Source organism: Ixodes scapularis, unplaced genomic scaffold, assembly GCF_016920785.2.
Source record: "Ixodes scapularis isolate PalLabHiFi unplaced genomic scaffold, ASM1692078v2 PGA_scaffold10__122_contigs__length_95168666, whole genome shotgun sequence".
NCBI lineage: Eukaryota > Metazoa > Arthropoda > Arachnida > Ixodida > Ixodidae > Ixodes > Ixodes scapularis.
In genome coordinates, this window is record NW_024609836.1 from 64984056 (window position 1) to 65000100 (window position 16045).

General features: G+C 47.4%; 1 protein-coding gene across 1 annotated transcript; it reads left to right on the forward strand.

Moving 5' to 3' along the window:
- The first annotated feature begins 5671 nt into the window (after positions 1-5671).
- Positions 5672-13134, forward strand: LOC120839562 (GTP cyclohydrolase 1 feedback regulatory protein-like). Its single transcript, XM_040209870.3, has 3 exons — positions 5672-5710; positions 6230-6315; positions 12945-13134. The coding sequence occupies exons 1-3, from the start codon at positions 5672-5674 to the stop codon at positions 13066-13068; spliced, it is 249 nt and encodes an 82-aa protein (XP_040065804.2). The 3' UTR covers positions 13069-13134.
- Positions 13135-16045: the final 2911 nt, after the last annotated feature.

Genomic DNA, 16045 nt, shown 5'->3' on the forward strand with positions numbered 1-16045 from the left:
CGGGCCGTGCCAGCCCAGCCGTGCTCCGGGCGTTGAGGAGACCGCGTCTGTTTCCGTGCTCCTATTGGTCGTGACGTCACCAAATTTCATCCAATAAAGTGCGCGCCGAAGTTCTCTCTAGTCGCCGGTCCGAGCTCGATTTGCTCGATTCGTGGCCGCCATAATGAGATGCAGTCGACGGAGGAACCTTTCCTCCCCTGCTTAAGGGACGAAAGTTTCTCCCTTTCTGAAGGAACATATGTGTCAAGAGCGTTCCTCCCTTTAGGGAGGACTATACTGACCCTTTTTTCTAAGAGTGTGGCGCGCACCAGCCAATGGGACCAAAGTGTAAAAGGTGCCGTTGGCTAGCAATGCGCGTGGGTCTGCTGCGTGTGAAGCGGAAACGCTACTCTCTGCTCGAAATAGTCGTTTTTCGTAACAACATGGACTTGCGGATATCCTTGGGCATAGGCAGCTTCCTATTGTGGGGTTCGGAGTACGATAGCTTTAACATCGTAATGTTCAGGCAGACGAGGGGGAACTCCTCGTTCGTAGTTATGCAGCCGGTCGACATAGGTCGGAAGATTTGCTGCCGATTTCCCTGTAGCAAAGGCACTCCAGGCTTGAAGTCGGACAGCACCACGGATTGGCCATATTCGCACCTAGTAAAGAAATCGTAGGCATGCGTATTAAACTCGAAGTACGCACTTCGTGCTTGACGTTTGCGCGTTTTTCAAGCTCTTAACAATTCGTGTTTGTAAGACGAGCGATGTCTTCAGCCACGAGAAGGGACGATGACTCGGCGACATTTTCGTGCGAATCGGCTTGGTGATCGGGCGTGTCATACGGGATGAATCCTACTTGTTTTGACCGGTCCAAAGTTTCTCTTTCGAAGAAAGACAGATTCGCTGGTACCGCGAACGACAGTTCTGAAGTCGTCCGCTGCCATCGCCGTCCAGCCCACGAGTCCCGCGATACGCGCGATACGACGCCATGTTGAGAATTACGCAGTGACGTTTTTCTTTTTTTTTTTCAATTAACGTATTTGCAGTTTTTTAGAAGCCACAAAAATTGGGTTTTATATTTGTTTCTGTTTTAATATTCGAAGTATGCCTTCAATAACCCACGACTTTGACTGAATTTGAGGTTGTGTCTCAATCTTAGAAAACGGCCCGTGACCACGGAGAAGAGAGTGAGTGCGACTCAAACCGGCCAATTGTCGATCGGCGATTTTCGGGCGGAAAGAAACCGAATTTCGAGCCGCAAATTCTGTTCTGGGTAGTGGGGCGCTCATATGTCATGTACAACTATGGTGTCTGGAACGTGTCTCCGACTGGTGTGTTTACCGCGACCAAAAAAGTGGTCCCTCAATTTCCGCCTGATGACGTCATAAAAGTGTCATGCTGTCGCCAGTCGCGATCCTGGCGGCGTCTCAACAGTTTTGGGCAGACGGCTGTTCTGCTGCAGGTCGCTCTCCACTGTGACAGTCCACGGAAACTACAGCAGCCGGAAGTTGGGACGTATTGGGATGCCGTGACCACAGCGACACTCGCGTTCGCTCGTGCTTTTCGCCAGCATTTCTACAGCCAACCGCCAGGATCACGACAGGCAACAGCAGGACACTCCGGCTTCTGTGACGTCATTTGTTGCCACTTCGGAACCACTTTTGATGAATGGGCGGCATAGGACGCTAAACACACCAGTCGGAGACGCGATTCAGGCACCATAGTACAACTAAAAACCTCGGCGAGGATAAATAGTAAGACCATGTCAGTGTCCCTTTAAAGACATCGCAGCCGCACTTGCCATGGCCCGTGCAAGGTACATAGGTCCTTGGACAACATTCGATGTTTTCTGTCGTTATTTTGTGCATCCTATAACCGAGCAATGGTGTCCCGATGATCGGGGGACTGTCGCCATCCAAGCCCGTGGGTCGAATTAAGTTTTGGACTTTAAAACAGAGGAGAAAGCACGAAGGAAGTTCGGGCAATGCATACACCCAACACCGGCGAATCCTCTCATCCGGGATTTTCACTCTTTCTAACGCACCAGAAGGGGGAAACCGCCGGTAGCCCTTTTCCATCTTCTCTCTCGCTCTCAAAAGGAGCTACCCCCATAAAACTGTCTATTCGCGACTCCAGCGAACTATAGGCGTGCGCGCTGGTCAGGCAAAATGGTGCACAAAAGGAGGTCGTTTTCGTCGTTCAGACCGCGGACCAGCATAAATTTCTTGCACTGTAGCGTAGAACCGGTGTTACATATGAAAGCAAAGCGATTTTAAGACGGTAGAAACCTTCTATTAAGTGCGTAGGAATGGCACAGCGGAAGCGTAAAAATAATTACTGGAAACTATGTTTGTTTTTGTGCTGCCTACGAGAACCAAGCAGCGATAGCAGACGACAGATGTCGAAATGACCTCATCTCTTGAGCTTCTCTGCGTTTCCGCTACGAGGCGACGATTTTGCGGAGAGAACAGCGAGGGGGAAAAGACAGTACGTAGGAATGACACAGCGGAAGCGTAAAAATAATTACTTGAAACTATGTTTGTTTCTGATCTGCCTACGAGAACCAATCAGATGTCGAAATGACCTCCTCTCATGAGCTTCTCTGCGTTGCCGCTACGCGGCGACGATTTTGCAGAGAGAACAGCGGTAGGGAAAAGACAAAGGAAAAAAAAAAAACAAAAAAACACGCCAAGGTCGACGAGATTCGCCGCAGAGCGCGCCAACTTCTCGCGCTGGCGGCGACGCTGGCGTGAGACGCCCGCCCCCAAGCGGCGGCACCGTGTGGGTGCACTAGAGATGACTCCAAGTGGTCATGCCAGTCCGGGTAATGCGTGACGGGGGGCGGGGTCAACCTGGAGTCGACAGATGTTCGACAACCGGAGCGGCGACGAAAGCGGACACGCGTCACGGCGGGCGAGGATGCGCGTGACGTTTGCAAACATGGGTTCCCGACTGGTGCTCCATACGTGAGCACGTGGAGCAGGCGCCTGAAGGTAGCTTTGGCAGGCTTGCACTTGCACGTGCTTGTTCGCAAGAGCAAGAACATGGTGGCGTCCCTGGATTAGTGCCGTTACTGGCACTAAAATGGATTAGTATTACAAATGACGCAGTATTAAATGCGATGGATTAGTACCGTTACTAATCACTCGCGTAAAAAGAGTAGTCGATTGCTTTACTCATTACGTTGCGAGTTACTTTCACGTTACTTCGCTCGGATACTTCCCGAAGAAATGAATGCTCAAAAAATTTGACGTCTTCCCAAATTGTATTGCATTGCCACTCTCTTTTGGCTTTGCAAAAATAACAAAAATATGAATGCGATATATCGGACCTTGTTAGGCGGTGGCAAGGACAAAAATGCAGTACAATCTCTATTTCTAGTCTCCAACTCGTGCTTTGGTGATCGCGATACTGCAAAATATTATCGAAGCTAAAATGTAATCCGTTTCAGATTGAGGCCAGACGCAACCGACGCTACGACCTGATACACCAATCAGACGGCGTCAAAGTGCACAATTATGGCGTTTGTGATGTTGGTGTACGTGTTCTATCATCGTTAAACTAATCATAAGCAGAAAAGGTTCAGTGACTCTCGCTTTTCACGCTGCCTGATCGGTCCCACTAGCTCGTAGCGTCGGTTGCGCCTGGATTAAAGCTGAAACCAAGTGTAGCAACTACCTTAGAGATTAATACGGAGAACTCCAGATTGAAATGGCCGACGGAAGTACAAAGTGATCCTTGCGGCAGGAAGTCGACCACTTACCATTTTTGCCGGAAATGTCGCGAGTGGGTATAACTTAGTAGAAATAATGATGATCCTTTGAATTTTTTTCATTCGATGGATGACGTCCTGAGGTCTTGGTCTTTTGAAGTCTAAATTCAGTGTGCCGTTACACGAGTCAGGATTCGTCTAGCGATTTAATACAATTCAAACAATTATTCTTTTTTTTTTAATGTGTTGATTCATTAGTTTTTTTTTTGTTTTTTTTTTTTTTAGAATATTATTATTGCGGCTATTAAATCAATGAGCTTCCTCATTGACTTAACAGCAACTCATCCGGTTAGGAAGAGAGGTAGTAACTTGTATTGATATTTGACAATGATGTAATACTTGTACTTGTAGACTATATTGGCAATAAATTGATTATAAATGACTATTTCCATCTATTATTGAGTGGCTTCAACCAGCCATGAATGTCTATTGTTAACATTTGTTTGCTCTCTGTGTGCTTAAAGATGCGATTGGCGTCATGTGGTTACTTCTTAATATGAAATCTATTATAGACCCCATTGGGCATTAAATGGCTAGGAATAGCTATATAGTGAATGATAGTCAATTCGCCAGATCCGGGTATCGAACCCGGGACCTCTCAAAACCCGTTTGCTCTACTGACGTCTAACCCCTGGTTAGCTCAGTTGGTAGAGCGCTCCACCTGTAATGGAGAGGTCCCGGGTTCGATACCCGGACCAGGCGGATTTTTTCGGTCGCTCACCAGTCACCTAGCTGTGTTTGGAGATTTATGTTTGCCCTTTGTCCCTCTTATTCCCCTTCTCCAGGGATTATTCTCGTCATTTTTGTCCAGCTCGCTCGCACCTTTGCATCTAATTGCATTATGATGAAAACGTAACAGTTTGTGTAAACAGTAAAAGAGCGGAAGGGCAAACAAAGCTCCGCAGAAATCTGCGCTCTCACCTTCCTCCCTTCGACGATAGTTAGGTGGAGTCTCGCGAGCTCAATACCAAAGCACGATGCGCAAACTCGACCCAGAACTCCTACTGTATTCGTGGTCGTGCCACCAGAGCCTTCGTACTTCACATCTAGACGTGGCAACATGTGAGATAGTGAAAGGAGTAGAAATGGGTCATTTCTGGAGCCATCCTATTTTTATATACGTATTCATGTCTTCAGAAGTATCCAGCAACGTGAAAAAATGGAACTTGTAACGTTACGAGCAAAACAATAAACAACTTTTTTTTTTTCACGTAAGTAATTAGTAGCGGTAATTCCTTACATTTAAGACTGTGTTTCTGTGTCTTTCTAATATATATATGTATATATATATATATATATATATATTAGTAACGCTGGCGTTAGTTTTGCGGCGACGGGTATTTTCTCCCGGAGTGGCGCGCGCGTCCCCTTTCCACGCCGCACCTTCCCCGACTCAAGGTCGATTCCGCGTCGTCGCACAGCACCACCTCTAGTTCACTCTAGCACCACCCTGAAAAGGGGTCCGGCGCGGTTTCCCCCGTTCAGCGTCATCGCTGGTCGGTCCACGCAGCGCCGTCTACCTAGCGTCGGCGTCACCGCTAGCACATCTCGCAGGTTCTCACAACGTGTGTGACCTTAGCACGCGGCGACGCCCTCGAGTTTCGGCGGGTTTGCCGCATGGGGGCGGATAAGGAGAAGTCACTAAAGACGCTAAAGACGCTAAAGATGATGTCACGGGCAGTTCTTGTCTTCAAGGTGGAACGGGCGTCACGTCCGTTCATGGATTGCGCCGCGGAAATGCAAAGAGAGACTCTCGCCGGCCGTGGCGCGCATAATTTCCTCGGTTGTTTTCCCCCCGTAGCCGCGTTCTCTCCGCCAAGCCGCCACACAGGTCGCCCGTAATTCGCGTCCGTCATCGGTGTTGTTTTCCGGAAATTCCGCGTACCGAGTCGGCGTGCAGTTCCAAACTCGCGTCATGCCCTACCTCCTGGTTTGGAGCCATGTCCGTGGTCAGGTCAGTTTTGCGCCGAACGTGTGCCATTAAATTTTGTTCGGATTTGTCGGATCGCGTGACGAACAGTTGAGACACTAAGCGGAATATGGCATTTCGTTGCAAGTTCCATCATGCCGCATTGTGTTTCGTGTTGCTTGTACCTGGTTATTGTTGTTTTGTTTTGTTTTTTCCGGTAACAAATAAAAAATAGGGAACAAGTAACTTATTTTCGTTAGTTTTGTGTTAGAGTAACGAGCAACGTTATTAGATTGCCTTAATTACTGGACTGATCATAGACGCTGTGGTTGCATGAGCAGTACCCCCCGCTCTCTCCCACGGCCCGCCTCCCGTTGATCGGCCGGCCGCACGATTGTTTTGCTGACTGCAGTGTAGTCTACGGAATATGTACGTTTCGAAGTACAGCGTCTAGATGGCGTTCCACCGGACTAACACACAGTAGCTGCGTTCGATTTATTTACACATCCAGTGCGTTGACAGCGTTATACTGACATTTAATGCTGTCATTGTGAACGTTTTTAGCTTCCAACGTACCTTGACGGGAGCCAGGACCCAGCTTTGTTGAAGCAGCTTGGCGCAAAAGTTACCAAGCCCCTAATGGTGAAGCGGTAAGTGCATTATCTCAAATCACCAATTTCTTCGACGCATGTGTAGTGACGAATAGTAATAATAATAATAATAATAATCTTTATTAAGAATACCCAGGAACAACCATAATTCAATATTTCATTCATTTGTTTATTTTCTATACTCATGAACAACCGGTACGTTGTAAAAATATAATGAATTAAAAGCACCAATATCCGCTGCACCAAGGGTTGTATGTGGGTCATGGGGCCAATGGAGATGATTTAGTAAAAGGAGCTCGAAACTCGCCTTGGAACGTTACAATTGAAATGGGACGGCAATGGATTAGTCCACAAAGGCATTTATACAAAAATACTCAATTTCCGCAACGTCTTCTCGGATAGCATCTTTAGATTCCTGCACCTCCACAAGAACACTATAAGAAAGAAACTGTAAGTGAGAAACCAATGACTGATAAATCGGGTGTCATGGGAATGGTCTAGTTTTGAGCCTCGCAGCATGAAAACATTCTTGATCGAAATTAAGGCTCCGTCACCTGTACACCACCTATTTGCTGCGTTTTGCCGAATGAGGTAGAAGAGAACCAAGCCGTGTGGTAGCGACGCCGTAGCGTTTGTTAATGGACGAAAGCTAACCATTTTTCCATGTTTGAACTCGCAAGAAATCGGTTGTCTGACTTGTAGTAAGTCGGATTATTGCACATTTTGCAGCAGGCTCGAGCACCTATGTAATCAGAGTTTGGGGCTCTTTCGTGCCTGTATGCATTTAAGGATTGTATTAGATTTGAATTTGCACGTGTGTGTGTGTGTGTGTGTGTGTGTGGGGGGGGGGGGGGGTAAAGCTTTTGAAATAAAGCGATATTTTCAGGATAGCGTTATCGGCCGTGGCGGACGTCAGGACACGAGTGTGATGATCTCATTATTGTAGTATTTGAATTTTTTCGTTAAAATAATCTACAGTAGCACATGACGCCACCAACCACCGTTGGCGTCCAAATCCAAACCTCCAAATCGTTGAGCCCCTGGTTGTTGAGCGTTGGTAAAGTGAGTACGGCTCGAGGTACCCTTGTCAGACGTGTCTTCCTTCCGGGGCTCCACCGGTCACCGCCTCATCGGCATGTGAGATCCATCGTCATTTCCGCAGGCCCACGTAGACTCTGCGCATCTTCTATTTTGTGGTTTTTTTTCCTTTTTTTTCTGGTTACAACAATTACATAACTAGTATTTATATAGGACACATGACTAAAATGATTTTTTTCTAAATATAAATCGCCGTAACTGCCACGTTTTAATTGACTATTTCGTAGCCCGTCATCAAAATAAGGCGAGATACAGTTCTTGCAATTAAAAAAAAATAAAAGCCGTTTACAATTCCCTGTAACGCCGGTTAGAGCGCAGCTCTTGAGGTGGGGGATGGGAGAGTACTGAGAGATCAGGTGACTCCTTGAGGTCACGTGACCTCAGGGGGGGTCGTGTGACGTCAGGGGGTCACGTGACCTCGGGGGAAGGGGTCATGTGACCTCAGGGGGGTCACGTGACCTCAGGGAGCCACGCGGTGTCAGAGGGGTCACGTGACCTCACGGTTACGCCGACGGCGACGGCGACGCCGGTAAGGCCGAAAACGGGCGCCTAAGAGCTGCGCTCTAAAAAAATGTATTCGCGCGTATACAAAACGAAGTATTTGCTTCTTTTCTTCCCTTACTTTTTTTGGCGAACGTGTGCAATACTACCAGGAATCGATGAGCGAACATCTCATGACATGTTCCTGCGGTGAAATGCGACGCGTTGTCATGAGGACCTGGAACACTAAATAAAATAAAGAACTGAAAGAACCTTGAGTGAGAAAGTTACGTCATAATTTTCGTCACGCGTCAGATGATGCTGGCTCCTACATTCCTCAACCTGCCTGGGACAAACCCAGCTTTAATTTTGTTGTCATGGTTCCTTTTAACACGCAGTGTGTTCTTTTTTTTTTTTTTTTTTTTTAATTGCGAGATAAATGTTTCCGCGTAACCTGTTCGTCAACTTAAGTGACTCGCATCCTCACAGTTCTACCGCAGCTTGAATTGAACCGTCTTTCCTTAATCGTTATTCCAGATTTGTTTCGCAATACGGGAAAAAAGTTCGATTTCAATACAGGTCAAATGTTTATTTATTTCGCTTTGGAATGTAATAACTTGTAAAGCCCACAGAATCCAATAAGGTTTGTGAGTAGAATGCGGCAGCCGTCACTGTTTTCTTTTTTTTTATAAAGTAAATAACAATATTCAGATAAGAAACACCTGCATCAGTTTACACGTCCTGAATAGTTAAAGTAACTAAAGTCAGGTATATAACAAAACCGCTTACCACTAAATTTCAAAGACAAAAATAGCAGTTTCAGTCAGGTTTGTAGTTTGCCTCACGCAAATATACATTCAGGCAAGGATTTAACCATCCCAGCCCTAAAGTGTCTCGTAACCTATTGGCTTATTTTTAAGCTCTGCTCTCGTCGGGATGTTAAGCGCTAGGTCAATTCAATGACTCCTTCACATATGATTGAGTCTTGCACGAGATGGTGCCTCTCGTACAAAAGAAGCGGTCCACTTCTACGACATTCACGAGTGAAAATCGAGCCCCTTAAACGTGGGCGCTATTATTTATTTGCCCGGGTGCACTTGACGGAAATCGTGCCACTGCTATGCTAATTCCTCCAACGTTGTTTTTTGAAGGGATATTCACACGGGGGATGCTTTTCCGGGAGGAATATGCGTCACGTGACGTCAGTGATCGGCGGAACCTGAGGGGCTCTTTCCTTGACTCCAGCATTCACACGAACTGCGGGGAGCCCAAAGGGGTGCCAGCGTTATCAGACGCATTTACCGGTCTCACACTCAACAACAGAGCATGGTACACACTGACGAGACTAGAAAATGGTGGAGTAGATGAATCGGCGATACACGATTATGGCAGCAGCGCTGTTAGATGCAGGAGGCGACGAGCTGTTTCCGGCTAAAAGAAATAAACTTCGTGAACGGGTGGGTGCAACACAAAATACGTGGAAGAAGTTGTATGAGGAGCGGCTTGAGGACGGCATTGATGACTATCGAAGACTCCGTCGGGTGCCTCGGACGACGTGCGCAACAGCGCAAGCCTCAACAAGTTAGGCGATCCCAATGCCACCGCCAGTATCTCGCTGGGTAGAATCTGTAATGTTGCCGAACACGCGAAAAGAATACCATGAATAGCAAAGAACCCCACCCCAAGGCGCGGTGGGGTGTGTTTGTGCAGCCGTGCAGCCCGAGCAAAAGCTCGCTCCTGCTCCATGGGATGTCTACGTCAGCGAGGCTCCGCGCAAACGCGTGACGTTGTTACCACTTGGTGCGCATCCCGGGAATCAGAGAAGCATCAAGGAACTCTTTTCAAAACCCCATCAAGCAACATTGGCGGTCGCCATTTCTTGGGTACATAGAGCACACGTGATTTGATCTACCGAACGGACTCGTTCTCAGCGCGAACTGAGCCGAGTCCACGCCGAACGCAGGCGGAGTTCTCGTATCCAATAGAATGCGTGCCCAGACAAGGACCCCGGAGCCGGGGAGGGGGTGGGCGACGGGGGCTTGTGCACCCACTAACATTTTTCAGGGGGTGCTGGGCAATATGCTGAGCCCCCGCGCGTTTGGCTCGAGGCTTACTGAAGAATGCCTCCACTTCCTCCACTTTGTGGTCCCGTTATTGCTCAGCTCCGCCAAGCCACGTACTTGGCTAAGGGCAAGCACGTGGCTCTGTTCTTGTTACGGTTGGTTACCCACCAAATCACGGCACAACCTTCGCCCACGAAAGTCCAAAAAAAATTACAAAGTGTCAATAAACCGCGGACGACACGGCAGCTCCTGAAAAACTAAGAGAAAAAAAAAAACGGCTTTTGTTGCCTGCATAGCACAGGCACTGAGATCTTGTCTCCTTCCCTGCTTGGTCGTTTTCCCTGGGTTCGCGGGTTGGCCATGCGGGGGAACGCGCAAAGCACCGTTTTTGTCCCCCCAGCCAGCCGGCTTCTTCGTTTTGTTTCTAATCTGAGCAGTGACGTTTCCCAAAGAATACCAGGATTTCTTCTAACTTTTCTTTTTCTTTCTTGCAGCTGCTCCTTTTTTTTTTTTTTCAGCAGTGTTGTTAAGAGTTAGTTTCCTCAGGAACGTGTCCGCCTGCAAACAAATGTCGACACAACAGTCTGGACAGCTACCGCCATCTATGAGCGACGGCGGCAACCAGATAACCGGCTTTCCGGTTTTCTGGTCGCCGCCGTCGCTCATAGATGGCGGCAACCTTTCCAGCTTTTAGACCCTGGCTTACCGACTTGCGGCCGGCCATTACTTCATTCCCACCATGGTACAGCTTCGCTGGTCTTTCTTTTTCATCAAAATAAAAAGGGTGAAGAAAAAAAAAAATTTTTTTTTCTGTTTTGGTGGTAGAGCAACGGGGAGAGCCGAAGCGCGAGGCGTGGAGATGGTCTGCGCGAGAAGAAAGCCCTTCTTGAACGAGGGACTGCCTACAGATGTATCCCAGAAGTATCCCAACTCCCAAGGCAAGAAAGAGGATGCCTTAGCAGGCGACACAGGTTGTCAAAGGAGAGATCGCACTGCGATTTGTGTTCAAGCGCCGCTTCACGGTGGTCGTCAAACACACACGAAGAATCGCGGCATTCTCGCTTGTATTTCTGTGTCTGGTTTTCGAAACACCATTTTGCTCTTGTTGAGCCAGCCTGCTATGTCCAGGCAGACACTCTAACATACACCCAGACTGTTTAACCCTCTTTTCAATGACGACCATAGAAGCAGGAAACGTGCTGAAATAAAAGAAGGCATTACCAGTGAAGGTTTATCACCGAAAGACGACCGCGTCCACCGGTGGTAAATTTTATTGAATCCTTCAAGAATGCATTGTTATAACTCTTCACAGGAACGCTGCGCCGAGAAATTTCACAGGAGTGCGTCTATGATTAAAATACACCTTCTTTGAAAATGTGAGCTTTCTACGTGCAGGCGCCCGATTTTCCAGTGCATTTTACATCGACACCGTCGATTGATGCCATCGTATAGCTACTACTATTTGATCAGTTTGTGTCAATATCCCATTGAGGAATTTCGGGTGAATGTATGGGCACACGATACAGGTAGTAATAATAAACATTCTATAAACACCAAAATCTTGGCAACAGTTTTTTTTTTTTTTTTTTATTTCCCCCCCCCCCCCCCCCCCCCCCTTCCCGGCCCCTTCCAATGAGAAAAATGCATTTCCGGCGTCGCTGTGCCCAAAAGATGGCGGACTCAGGAAAATGGCACCAAGGGGTCTATTGAACACGACTCCCATCCAAACGCTGACGCAGCATTCGTGCCCATTTGGTTGAGGTAGATGACGTCATGACGTAAATAATTATATGCGTAGGCCTTGCGTCCGGTAAGCCCTAAGCTCTGTAGGAAAAAAGCTAGACAACATGCCCCCTCACTCTCAGAAATATTCTTACACCCCTTGTTCTATATCAGATACCTCCAAATTTCAGTTCGACGTGCAGCGCGCTGACGTTGAGCCGACTATGTACTATTTGAAACGCGCGACAGGTAGTAACTGCAGCTGCTATGAGGGGAAGTGAGAACATGGCTGCTGGAAACCTATGAGGACATTGTTTTATAGGCTATCGCAAAAATTACTGTGTGTGTACCGTTACTTCTTAGTAAGAGATGCATTACTTGGAATGTTTAGCAACACTATTGGAGAACAATATTGGTGCGAAAGAAGCACCATATTTGTAACATCGTTAACGGACGAAGTGCCGGGTTACTAACCAACCTACTTTTTTCAAATGAGCAGTATAAAAGACGCATGGGTAGCTATTGGGGTAGCAATAGGGTTAGCGTCTCTCGCGTGTGTGTTGTGCGTAATAACTGTGTTCAAACTTTGGTATGTGTTAACTGTATAATGTGTGTGCAAATGTGCATATAGGCAGCGTAAAAAATGAATATGCCAGCGATAATTTTTTTTTGCAAATTTTAAGTTTGACCTTGACTAGCTCCACCTGGGTTTAGTTACTACCAGTTACTAGCTAAATGTAGTGAAATATACTAGGGGTTAATAACTGTGATTATAGCTTGTTGACCTAGTAACCGTTGCTAGCTTGACCATTACTACCTACGGTTGCTAGGTATCTAGTAACGTATGTTACAAGCAGCTACTAGCCTTCTCCTAGTATAACTACTACTAGGGTTATTAAGAGTGCACTATCAAAACAGCTTGTGTCGCGCTACGTGTAGTTAACAGTGAAGGTAATGCCACGGCAGGAAATGCCGATAGTAATATCGCCGGTGAAGTACCACGAGATTCCACCAGAAGGCTTGGCATGCTGACGACGATTCGCACTAAACCGTTCGTATTCCCTGGGTCACGGGTGTACATATAATTCGTTGATTGGTGTGGGATTAGTCAGACAAAGTAAAAATCATATTTAGTGACACTACGATTCCTGGAACGCGTCTTCGACTACTGTTTTTCATGATCCTATCCCGTCCATACATCAAAAGTGGTCGCGAAGTGACAACGCTTCACAAGAGCCGGCCTGTCATGCTGTTGGATATCGCGATCCCGGTGTCACTAACTCAAACCGACGCTTGTCTCCGCAGTGCAACGGTCCATACAGATGACTTTCCGGGCTCCGTGCTCAACAAGCTGGAAGGAATGGGCTACAAGGTGGTCGCCGTGTCTGGAAACCCGCTAGGCACCGTCTGGACCGTCCACAAGTCGTGACGAGGGGAACTTTCGACCGAAAAGAAAACTACAATCCACAAGGGCCGCTCAAGGTTCACCAGGCCTTTTGCCTGTAGGAAATCGCTGAACAAGTTTAGCACGATGAAACTTTCGGAGGGCCCTTAACGCCTATAGTCTCTATTAAACACCCCGCGCCCGAAATCACGTATTTGCCACATCGCAGTAGTTCCAGCTGATGGTGGCGAGCAATGCGTCTGCAGCTGTGGGGCAGCAGGGAATAACCAGATTTGGGTGAGCAAGAATATTAAACCGGCTGAACTTTTGAGGAGATTGCGAGCATGGCATGAGGAACAAACATTGTCACTGACAAGACTGTATCAGTGGTGTCAACAATTTAAGAAAGGACGACCCCGAATGACAAAAAAAAAATCGCATGGACTCGCTCGTCCGACTGCAGTCACTTCGGTTTCGTCGAATTTTTAATCTGTGAGCATTTATACGCTCGTTTTGACGAAAGCCCGGCGGTGTCAGCACAAAACACGCGACGGCCACGATGACGGATGTCGTAAATTCGTAGAACCCGGACATAACGGTTTCAAAAATTTGTATATTATATATCCTAACAATAGATGATGATTTGTCCTTGAGAGTGATGTTGCCTATAACACACCACCTAGCTTATATTCGCTTTTTTGTTCACCGATATCCAGTGACACTGTACTTAGAGCAAAACAGCTCTTGAGGTAGAATCAATTGGTGAGTACCGAAAGAGAGGTGAAAGTTCGTGAGGTAATAGACTGCATCACACAGCACGATGACTTCATCACGAATACATGAAGCATTCCAAGTGCGAGTTCTCCGGACCTTCCCATCATGAACCGTGATTTTCTTCGTTGCCTTTGTGACGCTTTAATAAAGATCGTTTTAACCCCGAACTGTCCCTTCGTCGACCGTCTCAGCTGCTTGACTGGTGGCACGTGCGCTTTGTCTTTTTGTTTCTTCCGCTACATCGCCTTCTTTCCCGCGCTACACCTTCTCCTCCCGTGGAAAAGTTCACGACCCGTGGACTAATGTGAGGATAATTAAAGTCTCGGAAGCGTGCTGGCAGAGATAGATCTGAACGGTTCCCCAGGTTCAGACTAAAGCCAGCGCTCTACTTCTCAATTGGCACGGTTGGCGCCTGCTGTGTTTCTGTAGGTTCTTCTTGGCTTCTGATTCTCATTGGCGACGATGCTCGGGGTCTGACGTCTTGATTATTTGGTACAGGTTCGGCATTTGGGTCACTTAGTATTTCGGATGACTGATGTTCCTGTGTTTCTTCAGTCGCGATTTCGTTGAACAGGTTGTCATTGCAGACCGCTTCAACACTGCTAGAAGGCTGCATCGTATCTTGACATGACCGAAGCAAGTAAGGCGGAGGGCCACTGCTTACCGTAGGGGCTGTTCATCCTGTTCAGAAGCAATGCGAGTGTCCCGTGTCTCTTCCTCGGATTCAAACAACCCAGGTGGACAGTCATATCTGTTATATGTGGTTACCGCTCCTGTTCGGGGATAAAGGGAACGTCCAAGGGACCTTCTGTAGCACTTTCGCCTGCAGGTAGGCTGCTGTGGTTGAGTTGTCTAGGGCACCGGGATGACTGGGGTCGCTGGTAAGGTTTTAGTCTGTTACGATGCACAACGAGAGCTTGCGTCTAGAGGCCTCAAGCTCAGTCCGAAACGTTGTTTCTGTATCTTTCTTGGCAACAATATAGGGTCCATGTAATACCACCTAAAAGGTCCATGGCATGGCAAGTTGAGTTTTGACGATTTGCCCCGTCTCACCGGTGCGCAGTGAACGAACACTTCGTCGCCAACTTTAAAATCTTGCTCGTGAAATTTCCGATTGTAATACTGTTTTTGACGGCGCTCTGCTTCGGTGTTATGCAGCGTAGCAGCTATATGTACGTACCATCTGCAAGCTCCTTTGAGTCTGCCGAATGCGCTGTCTTAGAGAGACACTAACAGGGTATTTATGCTCACCGAGGTTTTTAGTTGTACGTGACATATGAGAGCCCAACTACCCAGAAAAAAATTTGCGGCTCGAAATTCGGTTTCTTTCCGCCCAAAACCGCCGATCGAGAACTGGCCGGTTTGGGTCACGCTCACTCTTTTCCGTGGTCACGGGCCGTTTTCTAAGGTTTAGACACAACCACCAAATTTAGTCAAAGTCGTAGGTCATTGAAAGCAGACACTCGGTATTAAAAATAAAAAAAACTACGAAACCCCCCCCCCCCCTTTTTTTTTTTTTTTTTTTTTTTTTGGGGGGGGGGGGGGGCTTCTAAAACGCTGCAAATACGTTTACTGAAAAAAAGAAAAAAAAGTTTCACGGAGAACCGGAGGCATTCGGTGCGTTGTCGTATCGCGTATCGTAGGTCTCGCGGGCTGGACGGCGATGGCAGCGGACGACGGACGTGGGACCTCTACTTCAGAGCTGTCGTTCACGGTACCGTCGAATCTGTCTTCCTTCGAAAGAGAAAGTTTGGACCGATCAAAAGAATTGGTACTCATCCCGTACGACACGCCAGACCACCAAGCCGACTTGCGCGAAGACGTCGCCGAGCCGTCGCACTTCTCGTGGCTGAAGACATCGCTCGTGCAAACGTCAAGCACGAGCAAGTGCGTACTTCGAGTGAAATATGCACGCGTACGATTTCTTTACTAGGTGCGAATGGGGCCAATGCGTGGTGCTGCCTGACTTCGAGTCGGGAGTGCCTTTGCTGGAGAGAAATTGACAGCAAACTTTCCAACCTACAGTACACCGGCTGCGTCACCACAAAGAGTTCCACTGCAGTAAGCTCAGTGGAAAGACGTCCGCTTCACACGCAGCGGGCTCAGGTTCAATCTTTAATAAGAGCGTACTGCTTTTTTTTTTTTTTTTGTCAGACATTTTTACTATATTTACATATATTCTTTTTACAATTATCACTGAAAAAATCTGTTGTGGACGATACGTTGCTGAACAAAATGGTATGGGATT

Coding starts and splice junctions, on each gene's coding strand:
- LOC120839562 (XM_040209870.3), top strand. CDS start 5,672: ATGCCCTACCTCCTGGTTTGGAGCCATGTCCGTGGTCAG. Junction 5,711..6,229: donor GGAGCCATGTCCGTGGTCAG/GTCAGTTTTGCG, acceptor GAACGTTTTTAG/CTTCCAACGTACCTTGACGG. Junction 6,316..12,944: donor AAGCCCCTAATGGTGAAGCG/GTAAGTGCATTA, acceptor TTGTCTCCGCAG/TGCAACGGTCCATACAGATG.